The following is a 22,120-nucleotide window of genomic DNA, read 5'->3' on the forward strand; positions in this document are numbered from 1 at the left end:
TTTTCTTCATGTCCAGTTTCCTCCTACAGCTCAGCCACTGGGTTATTGCAAAGATTTAGAGATCTACATCTATCATATGAAAGTGAAATAGTTCACTTCTCTGTTTCTCTTCTTTGAAATTATCTGTAAATGAATGTAGTGATATTGAACACTCCAATCACACTGGGACCTTTTTTATTATTACTATTTCTAAGAGACATGAAAGGCAAAATTTTATTTCTTTCTGATGGATAATGATGTTTCTCTGATGCAAAAGTTATGATTCAGACTAAAAGTGGTTAAATCTGTATTGTTGTTATTTTTTATTAACAATAATCTAATTTGTAAAGTATCAATGTTTATTTGTAATAACAAATCGGTAAAGTTTTATCATGCATTCTTTTGATTTAATCCAACATGATTGTATTGGCTGCATCCCACAACTTTGCTGTTGTAGTTCAGTGTTCTCTTGAGTCTTGTTTTCAGCAGCAGCAGAAGTTTTAAACCTGCTGTGCTATCTTCTCAGCATCAAATTGCCGATAGACACAGCTGGACACTAGTTGGTCCACTTAGATGAGCATTTATCAACTGAGGAGATAGGTGTTTTTCTCTGGAGTTGGTGGAGATGAAGTGGACAAAAACACAGTTCCAAATGAATGCTCTTGAAGTTTCTTGTTTTGCAGAATATATAGATAGGCAGCTGTTTGCAACATGATAATAGTAAGTTGCTAAGGTTGCATACATACGTATGCATTGTGTTTGTAAGCTTTATTTAACTTATTAATAATCGTTATTCAACTTTAACTTAATTTTTCCAAAATAGAGCTTACTTGACAATTTGTTTCATTACATTTATGAGAGTATTTATAAACACAACTTCTTTGATGGTCATGAGATTACTGGATCAAACTACTGGGTACCGGCAGCTTAACCTTTATATCCAAGGCTTTTTTTAAAAAATTGTCCACCCAAAGAAACATCCTGAAATTTATTTTGGAACAGCTCTGCAACTTAAGGCCAAAATGAACCAACTTGGACTTCAGGGTGGAAAGGTTTCAATTAAAAAACCTGCTGTCTAATTATTTGCTGGACAGTGCAAAGATGTGAGGTGGACATACAAGGGAGGAAAGATGGGGCACGTAAGATCCAAGACTCCTGAGTGACTTGAGGAACCTCTACTCAGGGATTTAAAGATCCACTATTGATCCCATTACGGCTGGCAGAGTTTATAGACAACTCATCAGGAAGTGTATACCTTAATTAATCTGAATCATTGACAGTGAAGAAGGGTTGTGTTTGTGCCCATATACAATCACTGGCTGAATTTCCCTCTTTGCTAAATCAATGACTCTGTTGAGACTGCTTCATATCTCATCAGAGCCCTGGCTGATCCCTTAAATGGGCTGGGATTACATCACAGTGAAGAGGTCAAGGAGCATCATGCTAGTGCACTCGGAGAAAATCGCCTCTGGAGGAATGTACCCCTGACCCCTCATCTCCCTCATTTTTCCCCTTTATTTGAGATAATATCACACACTTGTCTGGTTACAGAAAATCAATAAGCCTCTGCTAGGTTCAAAACCAAAGCTACTCATTAAAAAGAGAGGGAGAAAACATGCTGTTCAGAGTATTGGTCCAAAGAGGGCAAGTTAAGCTGCAGAGCTTGTTAATATTGTTAAGCAAATAGATCCACAGATGTAGTGACAGAAAGCGGAGAAATAATAGGATTTACTCCCAGTGCAGTTAGCAAACTGTATCTTCTTGAAGATTAATGAGGGTAGCCACCACATTCTGGAGTGACTGACTGCCCACCTCAGCACACTGGAGATTAGCTTGCTGTACATATGGAGTACAGAGTAAATCTATGTTCTCAGCCTGTCCTCCAACACCTTCCTTATTGTGTGAAAGAATCCAATGTAATGTAGTGTAATTCTAGATTAACATCATTAACAATTAATGCTAGTCTGGATTACATTCAAGCAACTCACGATAACATTCCTTTCCAGAAAGGCATATTTGTCAAGATATTAATCCTGATCAAAGACTGCCAAACTAGTGCTGCTACCTGCAGCACAAGCATTACTTTATTTAGTGAGGTAAGAATTAAAACCAAAGCATTACTGCATGTAAAGTAAATATTCTGACTTACCTAGCCTTTTTAGTGGGTGAGCGGTCATCAGTGCGATGACTTTTTTTTCCTCATATCTATGTAAATGCAGCATAAATCATAACATGTGTAAGCTTTAATGCTTTACCTTATCTATTTTCACAAACGTAGATATATGACATAAAGTGTGTGTGACTTTCAGCTTTTATGAATGCTGGTATGGGTCACAGGTCTGTGGCAGCACAGTGGAAGAGGTTTTTTTTTTTTTTTGTACTGGGTGACCAAGACTCTACAGTAGATCTTAATAGTTGATTGGAGTGTGCTGTTCTTTCTGCTTCCAAGAATCTGCTCCCTCCCATTGTGGTTTGCTCATTGACATTTCCAGATGTGAGCAGTTCACAAAGGCTGTGACTGAAGAAAGAGGCTGACATTTTGTGTCTCTGCAAATGCTTGACAATGGCTGCGAAGCACTGACATTTGTGAAAGTGCCGAGCAGAACACTCCTAAGATTTTCTATTATGAAAAAGAGAGGAAAATTACACATTACACCCTTATATCTGCTGCAGCAATCTGCACTCATAGGGTGTCACAAGAAAATGACAGAAAAAAATGGGAAAGAGAAACAAGTAGAGGAAGAAGGTAAAGGAAAGACGAGACAGAGCTGAACAAAGGACCCATGATAGAATAAATACAGCAACCTAGTTGCAATTCTCAAGTGGTTCACTGTGTGAAAGCTTCTTCAGTCTTTTCCTTCAAACCCTCCCTCAACTGCTGCAGACAGCTCCCTGAAGTATTGAAAGCATTCTGCTGTTGATCTTGTATGAAAAAGGTACAAACTGCTCAGCACAAACAGACCATTGAATAATAATGACATCGCTCTGAGAAACTAATTCACAAGAGCCTGCACAAATCATGTGCAGGCTCTTGTGAGAGAGACAGGATACAGACTAAACGAGTCACAATATTGCATTATTAAGTTCCCCAGTTAATATATTTAAATGTTCAATAAACTACTGAAAGATATAAGGCATATTTACTCCTGACTAATTCATCCTCCAGTTACAGGATGATGACTCAGATTTAAGAATGACTATCATCATGATTTAAAGATTTCAGTGTGCAGGACTTAATTAATGAGACACATTATTGTCAAAGAATACTCCTTATATCCTAACGTTTCAGTTTAAATTGATGTATTTTGCCCAACATATTTGTGGCTTATTAAGGTGCATTGCCCCACGGTAAAGCTCTGTACATTTTAAGCAAAATAGCTAAAGTTAGTGCTAAAATTAGATTTGTGTTCATTGAGATAATATGGCATTAAATGACACGTGAAAAGCAAAAAAAAAGAAAAAAAAGCTTTGTGATAACTTGGCAAGAAAAGTAGTCAAAACATATAGAACATTTTTCACCGAGTAGGTCATGAAAGCAGTTTTTAAAATATTTTTTTCAATATCCACTTTGCTTGTGCAGTTGGGTAATAAAAACGTGAATGCTATCTCTGCACCATTCATCAACTGCCTCCTCCAGATGCTATATGGTCTGCGCTATTTCATCAATAGCCATACGGTGTATTTGTGACTTCCTCTTTGTATGCTTGCTTTCATATGCCACTCCTGCTGGAGAATTTTAATTAACTACCTACAGATGACGAATTTACAAGTCCTGCAACATGCATCCATTTAAAACAACAACAAACACACACACGCACACACACATACACACACACACACACACACACACACACACACACGAGCACACAGAGATTCTGACATCACTGGTGTCTGTGTGTGTAAATGAGAAACACATTGTAAAGCGCATTGGAAACCTATGCTTAAAATGTTATACTATTGTGAACCATTTTCTCATGAAAACCACTGAGCCTTTGTCCTCAATTATTCCTATCGTTATTCATTTATTTTGCGTTCATACATCCCCATTGCCTTTGCATGTTTTTCTTATCGCCTCCATCTGGCCTCTTCCTGTCCTCGGAGCCTGCTCCTCCCCCCCCAAAACACTGTCTACTGCAGCAGAGCCTCAGCTGTGATAAAGATGGAACATGCTCTTGGAGCTCGTCATGCTACACTTCCTGTTCTGCAGCACTGATATTCTGACACTGATCACCACCAAGCTGTCAACAACAGACAGGGACTAGGGTGCTGATGGTGGGTGGAGTTGCTGGGAGAACCAAGCATAGTTTCCCTCATAAATAATCTTCACTCAACAGAAAAGATGGGCAGAAGCAGGGTTTACTATTAATCCATGTCTGTTTTTTTGAGAAGGAAAATTGAGATGGATGATCTCTAGCGTATGAAGGATCTGCCAGAGAGAACGTGGGAAAGACCAGCTCATAGCCTTGTAGGGCCCTGAGTTACAACCCAGTGAAGACTAGCTATGGCCTTTGTTCACTTCATAGAGAAGAATCAGGGTGATATGTTGCTCATGATCTCACTCAAGGGCTTCAGAGGAGCACTAGAAGTCATCTCATTATTTCACACTCTCAAGGCAGTGAACCAGTCACAGCAAACATATGTTGTTCATTTGTTTGTTACCGTGTCTTTGAAATCACCAAGGAAATGTGGTTGCAATTCATTGTGACATACAAAGTATTGATCAAGGTGCCAGCAGTGATTCAGTTTGAGAAAGATTCCTGCATGAAATAATTTGTTTTTCTTTTAATGGCAGATTTGTTAAACTATGGAAATCTATCATTGCTCTTGTGATAAAAATCAATTTGAAACAGGAAAATGTATGATATTTAGATGATCATTTGATGTAAGGCTGTCTTTGAACTCTGCTGAACCTCTGAGTCTATCTCTTTCTTAGCTCAACATAGCTTTTTCCCATTCAAATACAAGTAGAAGTACATTACTGATACCAAATTACTGCCTGAATCACCATTTTCATCAAAAGTAGCTTTTTTCTGTTACAAAATAATATCCAACACTGAAGTTAAAAAGATTTTAAAATAGCAAAGCATGTATCTCTATAGAAAAAAAGGTATACAAAAGTAATGATGACACTCATTGAGGAGGATAAAAATGTTTTTTTCAAATTTGTTCCACAACAAAGAAGCCAGAAAACCAATAGTTTCCTGCATCTAAGGGAATTTCTGTGGGATTGCCATAGATGGGGGATAATTGTCACTATTCATCACGTGACTGGGACAGGACAGGAAAAAAAGGTGTGCAGGATGAGTATCATAATAAAAATGAGAAAAATGCTAGTCATTCTGTTGTCTTTTCTCTTAGTTTTTCTCTTTCATCTAGTCTACTGGCAAGTTGCTTGTTATACCTAAAGCTAATATTAGCACAGCTGAACCTGTACTCTTGCCACTGTCAATGCTCTGGCAAAAACACAGAGTAAACAGATAGAACAATGCACCAAAAACATATCAAAATCACTGCAGGTCAGGAATTGTATTTTTTGTTAGGTTTTTTTTAATTTTTATTTTCTTACTTTGTCTTGATATTGAGGGATTGAGGATGGGAGTATTTTTTGGAATGGGATTGGGTAGGAGTGAAATCCACTCCCCTGTTACCATCTACTTGTACTATTGCACAGAAATTAGGTGCAATTTGTGTGCATTACCTTCATTTTCCACAGTGGAAAGAGAATTCTGGCTAGTTGGTCCAAAACTTTAATTTAGTAAATACTAATGACCTGACAATACTATGCCTGGCAGGCGCACTCTTCTGTAGCATTTTATTGATTACACTAAATTCAATGCTTCCGCCAGCATCATAAATAATAATTTATAACTTATGGAAGGAGGTGGGAAAAGGGGTTGATAGATAGCCTGATGAAGACATTGCTTTGTGCTTACAGGACATATGTCTATACCAGTAGGACAGGGACTTAATGGATTAGTGTCAGCAGTGTCTATTGTGTCTTTAAGCCACCCAATACCTGTCAATCTTTGTGGTACTTTGATGAATGGTAAATGGTCTGTACTTATATAGCACCTTATTACCTTAGTGCTTTCATTCACCCATTCACTTACACATTCATACAAGGCTGACAGAGCTACCATGCAAGGTGCCTGCCTGGCACCTTGCATGCCGGTGGTGCAGACAGTAACGAATAGCAAAGATAAAAGATTTGTGAATAACCGTGGGAAATGGAATGAAGGGGGTGACACATGACACTAGTAGCAAAAACTGTGCTATTTTCTTCGTCACAGGAAATTGACATTCATATCTGCTCAACTGTGTATTATTATTTAAGCAGTAAGCATTTTGAACATTCATGCCATTGTGTTGATTACAGCATATTAATGTGCCTCGTTTGTTTTTAAACAGCCAAAGTTACTTGGGAATGTTCTTCATAGTGATTTTTGAGAAGGTCTATTTAGCTTTAACCACAGCTTGGGTATAACGCCTCTTAAGTGCAACTTTAAGATATTGGTGGAACTTTATTCATGTTGACTATTGGGATTAACAGATTATTACTGATGAAACATCATATTTCTGATCCTAAGGGATCAAGCCTGGTTGGAATTAAGGAGGCTTTTTTGTGGGGGGTCCTTTCAATGCATGTGTTTTTTTTTTCTTCTCAATTTGCTATTTTATGTAGTCTTAGATGTAAAATAACAAATATGCCAATGACATATGGAAAATACCAGACTCAACATCACTAATTTATTTTCATATTTATTGTAATTGTGATGACTGCCTGTTTAGTGGCAAGGACTTTTCAAGTCAATTGTACTACCAGCAGAGCAGCAGATATGACCTTTTCCTCCAGCAAATTAATGAACTTGTATTCTGAGAAAGAAGTATGAAATTGAATTTCTACATTAAAGTCTGGAATATAATAATTTTGGATCTAAACACTAATTATAAACTCAGATGAACTCTCAGTAAGATGATAGCAACATAATGTCCTCAATGGAGCATTTTATTTCTCTTTCTGTCTATATTCCTCTCACTTATTCTACTTCACTTCCATATCTTGGTGTCCCACACAGACAAGTGGAAATTGTTCTCGTTTGTCTATTTCTGTTCAGACGTCCCTACTTAGACAGTCACCTCTCTAACAAAGATTTACCTTTCTGGAGTGATTCATCTCAAAATGAACTAGCAAGATCCCTTTCTGTAGAATTTTATATATTCTTAGTGGGAAATGTGTGTCATGTGTGAATGCAGCCATTCTAAATGCTCAGCTTTCCAATTATAGTACATCCCGCTTAACTGATGCTTATTAATTCCTTCAAACTCATTATGGCATGCAAAATAGGGCTCTCCCATGAGACGAATACTAATGAAAGTAGAAACTTCTCTCCGGTTCAGCTGCTGTCAGAATTCTTTCTGTTTAGATATTTCTTTACCCACCAACATAAAAACAAAATAACTACCTGGATAAAGAGCACTATTAAAGATTTCCCTGGTGAAATCAGTCTAGGAAGCACTGATCAGAGTCATAATCGCCAGTGACAAGAGTGACCTGCAGTACTCGTGCCAGTGTCTGTACAGATTCCATCCACACTGGAAAGTCCTGCAGAGTGGTTTTAGTTGGAGTAAATAAAGCAAAGACTCCGAGTTACCTTTGACTGATATTGAGTAAGCAGGGCCTGACCATAGGGCTAACCTAAACAAAACACTTCATTCTCTCACTATTCCTCTGCACTGCTTCCCAGGGGCTTGATTGATTGATTCACTGGCCAATCACAGTAAAATGATCACAGAACCTGCCCTCCCCCCAACTCTCTAAGCTTCCTCTTAGTCCATTCATCTGCTGCCTGTCAGAAGTATTCACTAGAGGGCTGTAGCTGTAAAGGCCCACACTTTTAAAAACACTTCACTGGCTCTCTGAAGAAAAGTGTTTTCCAGGGCTTCATACTGGAAGCATTCTAGGTTTTAAATATTCCTTGGATCAAGTTGCTTTCGCTGTCATGAGAATAATAAGTCATTCTCGACAGTACAAGATATTAAAAGCTTTCTTAGTTATGATTTGTTTTTCTCTTTCTTTTGTTTTCTTCATAGAAAATGTTCACTGTTAGAAAATGGGTTGGATGCCTGGATTACTCTGGTTGAATATTCAGAACAAATGTGAACAACTGAATTATGAATTTCAACTATTTATTAATGAGTCGTTTATGAAAGCCTGCACACAAAAAAGCATAAAAAGCAATCTAGTACTGTTTCAAAACATTTTGGTAGTAATTGTCCAATCCTTATGCCTTTTGAACCAGAGTATAGACATACTTTAAAGTGAAGACATCCTGAAAGCAGCACATTCTCTTCACAGCGTTATCAGTATATGGTGTTCTTCAAAGATATAGATCCATTATCATGTTCAGAAATCATGTAATATACGTGCACTTTATAACTTAAGATCTAAACATCTAACATGCTTAAAATGCTTGCTCTGTATTGTAAATGTATTTGTTTTTTTTCACATATACAAGCAAAAAAGAAATTTCCAGAAAATGTATACTATGTGAAAAAAAGTAAACTGTGCTACTAAAATTGACCTTAACCCTGACTTTGCAAACATTTCACAGTATAGTCAGTACAATAGACACTGAGCAAAGGGAAATGAGGAAATCAATTTAAAGAAAACATTACAGTGTGTAAATATACAAATTGAGCCAGAATCTTCCTTACATCACAGGTCTGCTGATTACCAAGGCTCCCCAAACTATTTATATTATTTCTAAATTAAGAATCAACTAAGCTGACCCATTGTCAGTCCTGACTTTCACAGTACTACTAATTCAGGGTCTACAGTACTAGGGGTGCTTAATTACTGGAGCAAAAGGTTCAGTAGATTTTAATACCACTATAATTATTGATTAGAAAGCAAGTCCTTTCTACCTCCAAAACCAGTAAACATGACTTATGATATAAGATGAAGCACTCAGAAAAAAAGGTAGAGAGGACACATGAATGACAATCAAGATATCAATAAGTGATGGTACATCTTCCTAAGGGAATGTCTTTAAGTTAGCCGAAGAAGAGGAGCTGAATATTGCTGTATAACTTCCTATATTATAGCACTTCTTTCTAGCAGTAACAGGATAAACTGATATATAAGGCATTACAGTAATGGCCTGTCCTGTTTAATATTGCAATCATGACATTACTTGTAGGTGATCACAGATTACATCCAAACAATATTACAATAACAAGTTTCTGTCCAGTAGCAACTTGCCCTTGACATTTTGGGTAGTTAGTGTGTTTACAAGGACTTGAAGGGAACATTTATTTCAGTTGTGTCTCAAGTAGAATGTGTTGGAGCTAGAGGGTAATATTTAGCTTCTGCTAAAAAAGTTTATTCATTTGCGTTGACTTGAGGAGTAAATTTTAGTAGCTCCATATTTTATTAGCTGTCTAATTTGCTGGATAGGTAATTTTAGTCATGGGTAAGTAAAGATTCAGGAAACATCTGTGTTCTGTTCATAGTTTGATGATTAATGGAGGCCACATTGTGAGAAAAAACATTTCTAGAAGGCTCTTTTTTTATAATGATGTAGCGACTACAATGAAAAATTAAGTTATATGCTCTGATTTTGGGTGAAGAATAATTTTTTTGAACAGCAGTAACTAATGGTTTATATTTAAAATGTATTTTCTTTTCTTTCTTACTGATTATATAATGTTTTAGGTTAGAAGTCATTTTCTGATACCACCAGTTTGCTGGGGGTACTTCTTCTATCTTTAATTGCTAGTATAATCGAATGCCCCATGTAGTTATCACTATTGCATCTTTTTAATTTAACCCCTTACAGTTGCTAATCACATGTGTCTCCTTCTTTGACAGGGGGGATATTTGAGTCCATTGAAAGTGGCCCATCTGGTGCTGAGGAACTAGCCTTTAAATTTGCTTTAAACACAATCAACAGGAACAGAACCCTACTGCCAAACACCACACTGACCTACGACATCCAAAGGATAAACATCTATGACAGCTTTGAAGCCTCCAGAAAAGGTATTGAAGTGTTTTTTGGAAGATCTGTTTCAAGTGTCTGAATGCTCTTGGCTTCCAAGGGGGGTGAAGGAGAAAAAATGTTAAACATTTTAAAATGTAAAATAAGTAATTTCATAAGTATTTGCCTCCTTTAAAATGACTCATGTAGCTCAACACGGGTGCAGCTAATGGGTGCTACATGTCTCACAATTAGTGAATTGGAGATCATCTCAGTCCAGTGAATGTACTTTAGGTGATAGCAGTATAAAGACACCTGCATCTGGAAAGCCCAGTCTCAAGTGAATCGCAACTCCTGGTTATAAGTACACAATGAACTGCACTCCATGCAACTCTGTGAAAAGGTGAACTGGATATCCTGTAGACTATGGTTAAATCAAACATTAAGAAATTAAAGGAATATGCTACATGTGTAAAACTGCCAAGAACAGGCTGTCCTCAAAAACTCAGTGCCCATACAAGATAAAGACCAATCAGGAAGGCCGTCAAGACACCTATGACTCCTGTGAAGGAGTTACAAACTTCAACAGTTGCCTGTTCTTCATCAGTCTAAACTTTATGGGTGACTAGCAAAGAGAAAGCCAATGTTGAAAGAAGTTCATATTAACTGTAAATTATAGTGTTCACCAAAATGTTTGTGGGACATTCTGTAGTCAACTAAAAATTACCCAAATTGACCTTTTTGGTCATTGTAGTAGTCACTGTGCTTGGCAGACACAATTACCACACATCATCTCAAGCACATCATTCCCACTGTGAAGTGTCTCAACAGCAGGCCCTGGCATTTGTAAAGGTAGAGGGTAAAATGAATGCAGCAAAACATGAGGAAATCCTGGAGGTAAACCTGATGCAGCCCGTAAGAGAACTGCAACTTGGAAGAATGTTTGTTTACTAGTAAGACAGCATAAAGCCAAAATTACACAGAAGTGGTTTTATAACAATGCTAATGTTGTGGAGTGGCCAAGTCAGAGCCCAGACTCTATGAAGCAATTTAGCAAAGAGGAATGAGGTAAAATTGCATTGTCCACCTATCCACCTGTCACTCTGGCCAAAGGTGCATCTTCTAAATAGAATGTCCCGATTTTTCTTGTTTTTCATTGAAATTCAAGTAGTTCAAGTCCAATGAATAACTTGAAATGGTACAAAGGTAACTGGTGAACTGCCAGAGGTTTTCTAAAAAAGGTAAGGTTACCCAAAATGGGGAAAATAATGTGCATTTCAGAATTATAAAAAAAGGCCTTTTTCAGGGAACAAGAAATGGGTTAATAACTTAAAGCTTTTCTGCAGCAATGGAGGTTGATCAAGCCTTGAAAGTTGGTGCTGCCAAATCCTACAGGTGTCCCAACTTTTCTTGATTACTTACAATCCCGTCTGTCTGCATAAAAATAGTGTTGGAACACACCATGGCACCAAACCCTTGACAGCATTATTTGAACAGTATTGTACTGCAGAAAGTAATGTGTTGTTATAAAATGGAGAGGAAAAGGCAATCAACAATGGAAAAGTTAGTAAAAATTAGAAATCTTTGGTTCATCATGCAGGATTTTTGTATGTTGTCGAGTAGGAGAAAGGATGGTTCCTCAGTGTGTGCCATCAACTGTCAAACATGGAGGAGGAAGCGTGATGGTCTGGGGCTGTTTTGGTGGATCCAGGGTCAGGGACTTGCACAGAGTGAGAGGAACCCTGAACCATCTGCAGCACCATGCAGTACCCTCTGGTATGTTCCTAGTTGGTCAGGGGTTCATCCTATAGCAAGAAAATGACCCAAAACATAAGTCCAAGCTCTGCCAGAACTACCTGAGGAAAAAACAACAAGATGGTAAGCTTGAAAACATGGAGTGGCAGCACAGTCTCCAGACTTAAACCCCATGGAGCTGGTTTCGGTTGAACTGGATAGAAGAGTCAAAGCAAAGCAACCTACAAGTGCCACACGTTTATGGGAACTTCTGCAACTGAATGGGAAGAACTTTCTGAAGAATACTTGAATTCCATTGTGGAAAGAATGCCACGAGTGTGTTCAGCTGTCTTGTCTGCCAAAGGTGGTACTTTGATCCGTCAAAAGATGAGAATACATTTTGATTTCTAAATTCTTTCTTCTTTCTGTACACACACACACACACATATATATATATATATATATATATATATATATATATATATATATATATATATATATATATATATATATATATATATAATGTGTGTGTACATGGATGTAAGTGTGCACAGATGCACACGTGGTATGCCGTGGCTGTTTTGCATTGTAAATCAAGTCCCCAGGCTTGTGATCTACAGTGTGGCTTAGATTGTGACAATTATAATCAGGCAAGGGAGAAATGGCTGAACACTTCAAATGTAAACAGAGAGAATTGATTGGTTCCAGGTAATGACTCAGCAGCAGTAATTCAAAGACCTGTTTGGACCCTCGAGACAGCCAATAAAGTGTTATAATCTATTTTGTGTGTGCATCAGGCTGACAGTTCAAGTCTCTTATCAATTACGGGCCATTATATCCTGTCTTAGTGATTTACCCAACTCCCTTATATCAAATAAGGTAATTAGAGTGCACAGTCAAGCTAATACAAAGATACGCAGTTGTTTGTACGTGTATGATGTGTCATCCAAATGCAATTTAATGAGAGCAAGCTCAAACTGTTCTCAAACATGGCCTTAGCTTTAGTTTTTGGAAATGTAACACACTTCAGTTTGTGTAATTGATATCAGTTGATATTTCAATAGCATACAATATAAAAATATATGAGGTATGCATCTTTACAAACTAAATGGTCAGAAATACACAGACATTTTATTCCAAAAGAAATATACCCATGCTCAGAGATTTGCTCACATTCCCAGTGAAAAGAACATAGTGATTCCTTTTCATTTCAGTGGTGTTGGATGGGGTCAAAGTCAGGACTTGATGCAGCCCAGTTCTTCTGCACCAAACTGGAGAAACATTTTTTTAAAGAAGAGGGCTTAATGCAAAGGGCATTGTAATGCTGAAACAGGAAAGAGCCAATAAAACTCAACACAGTATTTTTCTCAGAAAAATACCATTTTGCATTTATTTGTTTTGTCTGTCAATCTGGGCTAATATACTCTTAAAGACCTTTAATATGAAGTAGGCTTTTCCATTAAACAGATAAGGCTGGTTTTATTCCGTTTGTCCATCTCTCAGTACATTCTGACAACATTACCATTGATTCTTGTGAGGTTACAGGTCTTGAAAAGTAGTTCACAAATATACAATTTATCATTAAAAGGGTTAAGCAATTTCCTCACTAAACTATTCTGATATCAGCAAATGCAAACAGGAGAAGATGCATGCATGAGTATTTGTGTATTTCAGTGGCAGATGAATCCACATTTAGTGTTGTAATGGTAAGTCTAGCAGATTCAATTACCATACAGTTTTACAGCCATACTAACTATTAAGAGGCAACTACATACACTAAATACCTTTATTGCCAAAATCAAAAAACTGTGCAGGTTTTACCTACTTTTATTAGTCTTCTGCAGTTTCTTACACTTTTGACTCACTCTACTTGGATCAGAGCCTCAACCAGTAGTTGAGGATGAAACACAGGTCGTTATGAACACATTACATCCCAGTAGGTAGTCTTTTCTTCAAAGAATTATGTTCCTATACAACTAAACTGCATTTTCATTTTCGTTGTGAGGGTAATAACATTTTCTCTCAGGTTACCTTTGCTTGTGTCACATATACATTTCTACACAAAATGTCTTTGGAAATAATTGTATAGTTTTGCAGCTATCACTTGATATGGGGTGGGTCTTGTCAATTTGGAAACCCAGAAAATGGAGGGAAACTTTTTTTAAAAAGTGTTATATTTTACAATAAATCATGATATTTCCCTCAATTTAATCAAGTATTTTTGTGGCCTAAACCTAAACAGTTACTGAATATGAAACTTCAGCTAAAAATAGCTCAGTGAAATACGTATGCCACCACCACTTCCAAAAACAACATCCTCATACAGACTTTTTTGCTCTTCTTTGAGTTTACAATGTCATTCAGTTACCTTACTGGAATACAATATGTTTCCCTGAAAACATAACTGAGAATGTAATTTAGCTGCATAGGAACATTACTTTTTGATAGACAGGATTGCGATGGAAGGATGTTAACTCGTCAAATTTTTCCCCTCTCTAGCTTGTGACCAGCTTTCTCTTGGGGTGGCAGCTATATTCGGTCCCTCACACAGTTCCTCTGCCAATGCGGTCCAGTCCATTTGCAATGCCCTGGGGGTCCCACACATCCAGACCAAATGGAAGCACCAGGTATCAGACAACAGAGATGTGTTCTACGTAAGCCTCTATCCAGACTTCTCCTCCCTGAGCCGGGCCATCCTGGACCTGGTCCACTTCTTCAAGTGGAAGACGGTCACTGTGGTTTATGATGACAGCACTGGTAAGACCACAAACACTTCATCTACCTTTGCTGATAGTTCCTCTGCTTTTTGTGTTTCATACCAATTGTTCAGTAGTTACTAAGAGGGCAATTTTTCATTCTTGCACAAATCTTCATGCATTTTTTTTTGTGTGTTTTCTGCTTACTGTTCCTTTTCTTAGTTTTGTTTATGATAGTGTGCTAGCACACTAGTTAACATTTCCAAATGTACCACTGAAGTTAATGGGATTGTTTTTTGTTTGTTTTTTCAGACATTTGGCCATATAAAAAGTAGTACAGTGTACAAAATAATATTGTTGACCTAATGATGACATGACCTTACTAGGGTCCGGGTTCAGTACATGCAAGACAAGCACCAAATTGTTAATAATTGTCCTTTTTGGGAATAAATTCATGTCAATCCATTCAGCATGTGTCAAGACAGTTGAATTAAAACTTCTAAAGTCAACTTCATGGTGGCACCAAGGGAAAACTATCACCAAAATCCATAGGCTTTATCCTGACCTTAATTAAATTAAAGGACGAAATGTTGATCCAATACATTCAATAGTTTTTGTGATATCTATAGATATTGACATAAATATTCATTTATAAAATTGGCAAACATTGTGTCCTTTCTTCGTGTGCTATTGTCTTTTTGTGGTTTTTAAATTAATAAAAAATAATATTAAATTAAATACAAATTATTTGAACTATAACCTGCAGTAATGTGGATTAGCAGTATTAACTTTTGCCCCTCAACAACTGAATATTCCACCATTTGCAGATTGTGAAATTAAAAATTATGAGACAGCAGAAGACCTTCTTGTTACTCAGGGAGCGACACCTTGCTCAAACCTTGCTGTTGTTACAGTTCAGGTCAGTGGCTGTCAGATAAGCCAGCAGGCTGGGTACATGTATCATATACCAGAGGTCAGAGTGTGTGCCAGCCTGAAAACAGGCTGCCAGGCCTCCCAGAGCTCCATCCAACAGACACACTGGGACCAGTTTGGCCTGGATCCCAGTACTGGAGCAGTCGTTCATTGTGTTTAACATCCAGGCCACATAAGCCCTGCTCTGTGGTGTCATATGCTAAATGTAGATTACAAACAAGCAGTCGACCACTTGACTTGAGTCACTCACATAGATATAGTACTATGATGAGAGTGGTGAAACGTAACTAAGTACATCTGATCAAGGGTAGAGAGATTGTAACTCAATCGCTCAAGTGCTTGTGTAGCTCAAGGCTCAAAGAGTGTACCGTCTTTGACTGACAAGAATACTATTAGCTATTTTTTAACTTCAGATATTTTGACATTTCACAGTAGGATAATCACAGGTGTATTTATTAATAATAATAATAATAATAATAATAATAATAATAATAATAATAATAATAATAATAATAATAATAATAATAATAATAACAATAATAAAAGGCCAGAATTCAGTATACTGGTATTGTTCTTGCTGGGTCTTTGTCACAAAGTCGTTATTGGGATACTTCAATACAATGAAGCTGTCATTTATATCACAAACCCCTGTCACTTTGCTAACATGATTATGACCGTAGTATTCACAATAGTAGCTACAGCCTTGAAAACAAATAATGATCTTATCAAATATGATAGATTTTGTTTGAGAGTGAACTACCCAGCTATTTGAAGGAGGGCTTCTTGCATCGTGATTACTTTTACTTTGGACACTTAAAATCCCAAAATACCTTTACTTTGTAACTCCAGATTGCTTTTTTCTGGTCTTCTTAATTTTTTTTTCAATTTTTCCTGTTAGTTTTCGCAACAGATGAAGTGACGTTTTTCCAAGCCTAAATCTCTGCAGACTAAGCCAGGCCTAAATGAACGAGGCATCTCTGAATTAAAGGGTTTCCACATTGGACAGGTTAATAGTAGTAAGTCAGCTGGTACAGGGAATGGAAGTTCTGCCCAAGATAATCATAAAAGCCAGACAGACGAATGTGTGGAATTCAAGATTCAAGAACTGTATTGTCATACACACAGCAGAAACACAGTGGTTAGCCTGAGTAATTAAATTCTTATTTCATGAGTTCCCTTCACACAACTGAAATAACAAACAAAATAATATGAAATGAAAAGAAATAAAATTAAATTGAAAGAATAAAAATAAAATAAGACAAAAATAGTTACAAATAAATTCTCTGTGCAAATGTTGGCATCTTGTGCAATGCTGTCATATGTAAACAGGCGAGGAATATGTGCAAAGGCATCAGATATGTACAAAATATTGCTATTTATAGATATTGCTAATGAGTCAGTGATTTAGTAGCCTGATGGCCTGTGAATAGAAACTGTTTTTTAGTCTGGTGGTCCTTGCTTTAGCACTCATGTAGCGTCTGCCAGACGGCAGGAGTGTGAAAAGTGTGTGCTGTGGGTGGGTGTGGTCCTTGGTGATGCTGTGGGCTCTCTTTGTGACCCAGGTGATGTAAATGTCCTGTAGTTGGGGGAAGACTGCTCCACAGATGAACTGTGCTGTCTTAATGACACACTGGAGAGCCTTCCTGTCCTTAGTGCTGCAGTTTGGTCACCCCTGGTTGACACTGGAAAATGACCAAAATCTGGCAGCTCAACTGTTGTTTCACTTACAGTTTTAAGAGGGTTGCTACTCCTGATTAACTCCTAAATGATCTACGATCCGGCTTTCAAATAATTGATTGGATATCTGGAATGCCAGAAATTTTGTTCAGCAGTCTTGCAGTTCAAGCAGTTTCAGTTTCCAGAGAGTGCATTGGGTGTACAATGTAGCACAATGAGTAAAAGTAAAGTTATTTCTCTTTTTCTTTTTGTCAAACATGCTGGCATCTTGTTTAAACAGAACTTTACTGGACTTGTCAGTGGACAAACGTTAATACATCTATGGGGCAAACCCATTCTGCCACCCTAGTTAAACACAGTATTGCATTGCAAGGCACCAGATCTTCTGATAATCCATTTAAGGAAGAAGAAACCATTAAGTTTCTGCATACACACTCAGTATGCACAGGATCAAATGTACAGCTGGAGCACAGTGTGAGTACAGATATAGAAGGATTAATGGCTAATTAAAATGTGTAACATGAGTTACCACAACACACATGAATAATGAAAAACACATTGTGTCTTTCGGACTTGAATCTCCATGCACAAGATAGCATACTATAATTCCTTTTACGTATTTTAAGGCTACCCATGTGAAAGTTACAGTCCAACAAATTTGGACCTGCTTTTCCAGCCACATCGGCTTTTTCAGAGATATTAGACAAAAACCAACACCTGTTAGCACTATGGTGCCTAATTGCAATTTAGTAAAATATTTGATCCAGAACACAGATATTTTTTAGGGATTCCCACAACACATCTATACCTAATAATATTTGAGCTTGTGAGCATTAAGAAAAACATATAGATGTTCAAGGTGAAAGCAACTGGCTAAAAAAAGTCAGATTTAGCAAGAAATTTGTGTCCAATAATAAATGTTGCTTGAGTTGTCACTTTAATATTGCTCACCTGCCAGCAGGTGAATTTGCGTCAGAACCCAAATTTCTCAAGAGAATCCTGAAAACTAAACTCAAAAAGAATATGGATGTGTAATGTATGTGTAAGCATGTGCATATAGAGCGGGTTGAGGGGTGGGACTGCAGGTCTTAAGAGAGGAATTGATTGTCGTTTTTCCCACCACCTTTGTTAATTAAGTTGTAAAGTGGACAGAGATAGTTCACTAAGGGGTTAATAATGGATTGATTTTCTGTCTTGGTGATTGGAAATGAGATCCTGGCTCAACATCCAAACAACTTTACCTTGTCAGTGTCACCATATACACAGGTGACTTGATAGGGAGGGCAGATAGCATCAGTGGTGGACATTGAGGACAAACAGAAATCAGATCTTAATGCAGTTCTTGAGGAGGTTCTTACAGGACCAGAATTTACATGTATTCTTGTTGCGTTGCTAAGAATTTTTCTTTTACAACTCAAAGTAAGTATAGCAGGATGTTTCTATTCAGCAGATTCTCACAGCTTCTTCCCTTGAACCCGTATTTGCTGTTCTCAACCATGTCACTTTTTGCAAATGGGATATAAAGGGGGTAGAAAATGATCTCTCTCTATGTGTTATTTTTCCGCAAGCAGGGAGCAAACAAGCAAATCAATAACCATAATGGGACTCCTCTAACAGCTCAACTTTATAATAGCAAAACTGAGATGGCAGCAGCATGTGTTTTAGCTCTCCCAGCCAGCCATAACATCCATACAACTACGTGGAACGTTGCTGCTGCTGCTGCTATTACAGCTGCTGCTGCAGCAAAGTTTGATTAGGTCATAAGGGACAACACACTACTATACAATAAAACACAGTCTTGGGAAAAAGTGGTTCTTTCTGCTGTTCACATTATAGATTTCACACCACCATTTGTCTTTAACCAAACAATATAGTGTGTTTCCAATTAGAGAATGGTTCAGTTTGGGAAAAACTCGAAAAAGAAAATATGTGGAGACTGGAATATAATAATAATAATAATAATAATAATAATAATAATAATAATAATAATAATAATAATAATAATAATATTTTTTATTTGTAATGCAGTTTTCATTTCAGCAAAATCTCAGAGTGCCACATTAAAAATATAAAAGGATAAAAACAAAACAGGAAAAAAAATAGAAATTTCAGGGACATGTTTAATTAAAAGCTTTGTCAAAGAGAAAGGCCTTTAGGACATTTTTCAGAACATCCACTCTCTGTGAAGCTCTCAGGTGGTCGGGGAGGGAGCTCAGACGGCTGAGTTGAAGGCTGTCTCCCACGGTCCGGATCTTGGTTCTGGGCAGGCAGAGGAGGTAACAATTATTGATGCAGAGGTTTCGTGTGGATGTTTAGTGGCAGAGGAGTTCTTTTAGATAGTCAAGAGCATTGCCATGAATGCACTGATGGGTGAGGAGAGTGATTTTGTAATGAATTCTGAAGGAGATGGATATAGTACGTGGACACATTTCCTTTAAATCCAGTTATTTCCAAACCAGCAGATAAATACAAAAGTGAAAGAAAGACAACAAACAACAAATTCACCCTATCATTACCTGCGTCTACTTTTTGAAGTTTTCCCTTCCATTTGTGTGTGTGTGTGTGTGTGTGTGTGTGTGTGTGTGTGTGTGTGTGTGTGTGTGTGTGTGTGTGTGTGTGTGTGTGTGTGTGTGTGTGTGTGTGCGTGCGTGTAAAAGGTCTACAAAAAGAGGTTATTGTCTTCCAGAGAAAACACTGCTCCTTATCAAACACCTCAGTTGTATGCAGTGCTCTTATTTCCATTACTTATCTGTAACACCATCTAACATAATGCCTGCTTAGTAGAAAACAAAAAATGAGCACCTTCTTCAGAGTCTGCCTACATTTTCTCAGTAGAGCTACTTCTGGTAGTGATACATCCTTATCCTACGTTCATATCTGGAAAGCTTGCTGGATGAATAAAAGTAACTTTAAGTCAAAATTTGCTAGAGGTATGAATAATTTCAGGCTTGACTGTAGATGTCATGGACCAGAGGGGTCTGAACCCAGATTGCAGGCACACACACAGCAGGCAGAGACAGATCCACTTAAACAGGGTTTTATTAAGACCAGCGAACAACACACTGACCCTAATATAACCCAACCAAACTCTAGCCACAAAACCAAGGATTGACCATGCGTGAGAGCAGCTGACTTTTTAGTTTTTAACGAGCGGCGCCTCTTCTTCTTCTTTTCCGTACCTTTCAGTATCGACCACCCAGGGGTCCTTGAGAAGTGGATCTTCTCAGAAGCCCTTCCAGATGTAAAGGTTCAGATCGGCTGGTCGGTCGAACGTATTCCACTGCAACAGCAGCTCCCTGCTGTACTAGGGTTGAGACAAACAGTTGGGAGACAGGAGAGTGCCTCCGAAATCCCAGGCTAAGTAAAACACTAGCCACATTAAAAACATAGTCCAACGATCCATCATCAGTCTTAAAAAGAGTTTTTTAAAAGAGTACACAGTTTGGCTGGGCTTTGTGACAAGTACCAGGAACTCATAAGAGCTGAGAGTCAGACAGGTGTCACAAGACGAAGGCTGGTTGTCGGTTAGTTGACGCTATCATTAGCCTCCGCCATTGTGTAACCTTGGTGCTGGTGAGATTGCTAACACAGATGGACAGGGGGGAGAACTCATTTAATCAGGATTCCTGCACCTCTGAACATCTTAGGGGGGTCTCTGGACTCACTCCATGCATAAACAGTCTCCTTTCATAAGCAGTCTCTTACTTTAAAGCAGCACTCCATAGACTCCAGAAAGTTAGCCTAGCCTAGTACAGGCTGTCACAGGGAGGCGGTGAGGCAAGAATTCTTGAAGACAGACGTTAGTAGTAATAATTAAACAATATGCAGTTGTAAGCTAAGTTGCTTATTTATCACAGCATTTGCACTAACCTTCTGCCTTTGATTATGTCAGAGGATTCTGATCTGTCCTCAGAGTCATTCTGCATTCTTACTGCTAAAATGGACCAACCCTTGTGCATAAGTCGACAGTGGGGTTTCTGCCATCTTAAGCATCATGGTCCGCTGGCACTAAATCCTGCCCTTCTAGGAAATACCATGTCAAAATCAAAACACCTAATCCTGCTCCAACTACAGAAGGCCTTACATTAAGCCTTCCCTTGCCATGTCACTTCCAGGCATCAGTCCTGTTCCTATCAACATTGTCCTCTCTCTGAATACCATGAACACTTGAATTCAAATACATACAGTGGTCCCTCTTCCATCGTGGGGGTTACGTTCCAGACCCTCGCGCGATTGACGAAAATCCGCGAAGTAGCAACCATATTGTAACCCTTAAATATTTGTCGACTCACCCGTTTCCAAGGCTGTATGTCAGGCTGGTAACAATTATTTTGCGTTTTTATGCTCATGTCTTTTGCTGTCTTCCATGCTAAACATCCCCAGCATAACTGGACAGTTTTCTGCAGGTTTTATTCACTGCTCAGCACAACAAACACAGACTGCTCTTACCAGCTGTCCCACTGTACCACAATTACATCAGCTGTACCAAAAACAATAGGAATGCGGAACCAACATCTGGGACACCGAGCAGTTCAATAAGCAAACACAAAACAATAAAATATCTGACCAAATAAGGCACAACATAAATAAACACCAAAAGAATAAAGAAAATAAAGTAAATGCAAATGAACACAATCATACACAAATCCGATGCTACAATATTTATTTTATTGTTACTCCGCCAAAGAATGCAGTGAAGTTATGTGATGATCAGCTACATTTCTCTGTGAATCTGTCTGTCCTGTGCAACATTACTAAAAAATGGACCAACGGATTTGGATGGAAATTTCAGGGAAGGTCAGAAATGACACAAGGACCAAGTGGTTAGATTTTTGGCAGTGATGCAGCTTATTGTCTGGATCCACGGATTTGTAAAAAATTTCCCATTGCAAAATATGGCGGCCTGCACAACGTCACTGTAACCATCACAACACGTGAACGCTGCGTCAGTTCCCCACTGACGATCATGTGATCCTACTACAAATCCACCGTTGCCGACTTATCGAAATTGATACAAGAAACGATTGATTAAATGGTGGGGGTGTTTCTGAGTCCCATCAATTCCCGCCGCCCACTACATATTTAGGTCAGGCGATTCACGCACACATGCGTAACACATGTCTG

General features: G+C 38.0%; 1 protein-coding gene across 2 annotated transcripts in view; it reads left to right on the forward strand.

Moving 5' to 3' along the window:
- grik2 (glutamate receptor, ionotropic, kainate 2) overlaps positions 1–22,120 on the forward strand; it is a 384,084-nt gene that overhangs the window by 93,455 nt on the left and 268,509 nt on the right. For both annotated transcript variants that reach the window (XM_055013796.1, XM_055013797.1), the window contains exons 3-4: positions 9,851–10,018; positions 14,190–14,447. In XM_055013796.1, the coding sequence (XP_054869771.1) occupies positions 9,851–10,018; positions 14,190–14,447 (426 nt within the window). The remainder of the gene's footprint in view (positions 1–9,850; positions 10,019–14,189; positions 14,448–22,120) is intronic.

This window comes from Amphiprion ocellaris, chromosome 9 (genome assembly GCF_022539595.1).
Source record: "Amphiprion ocellaris isolate individual 3 ecotype Okinawa chromosome 9, ASM2253959v1, whole genome shotgun sequence".
NCBI lineage: Eukaryota > Metazoa > Chordata > Actinopteri > Pomacentridae > Amphiprion > Amphiprion ocellaris.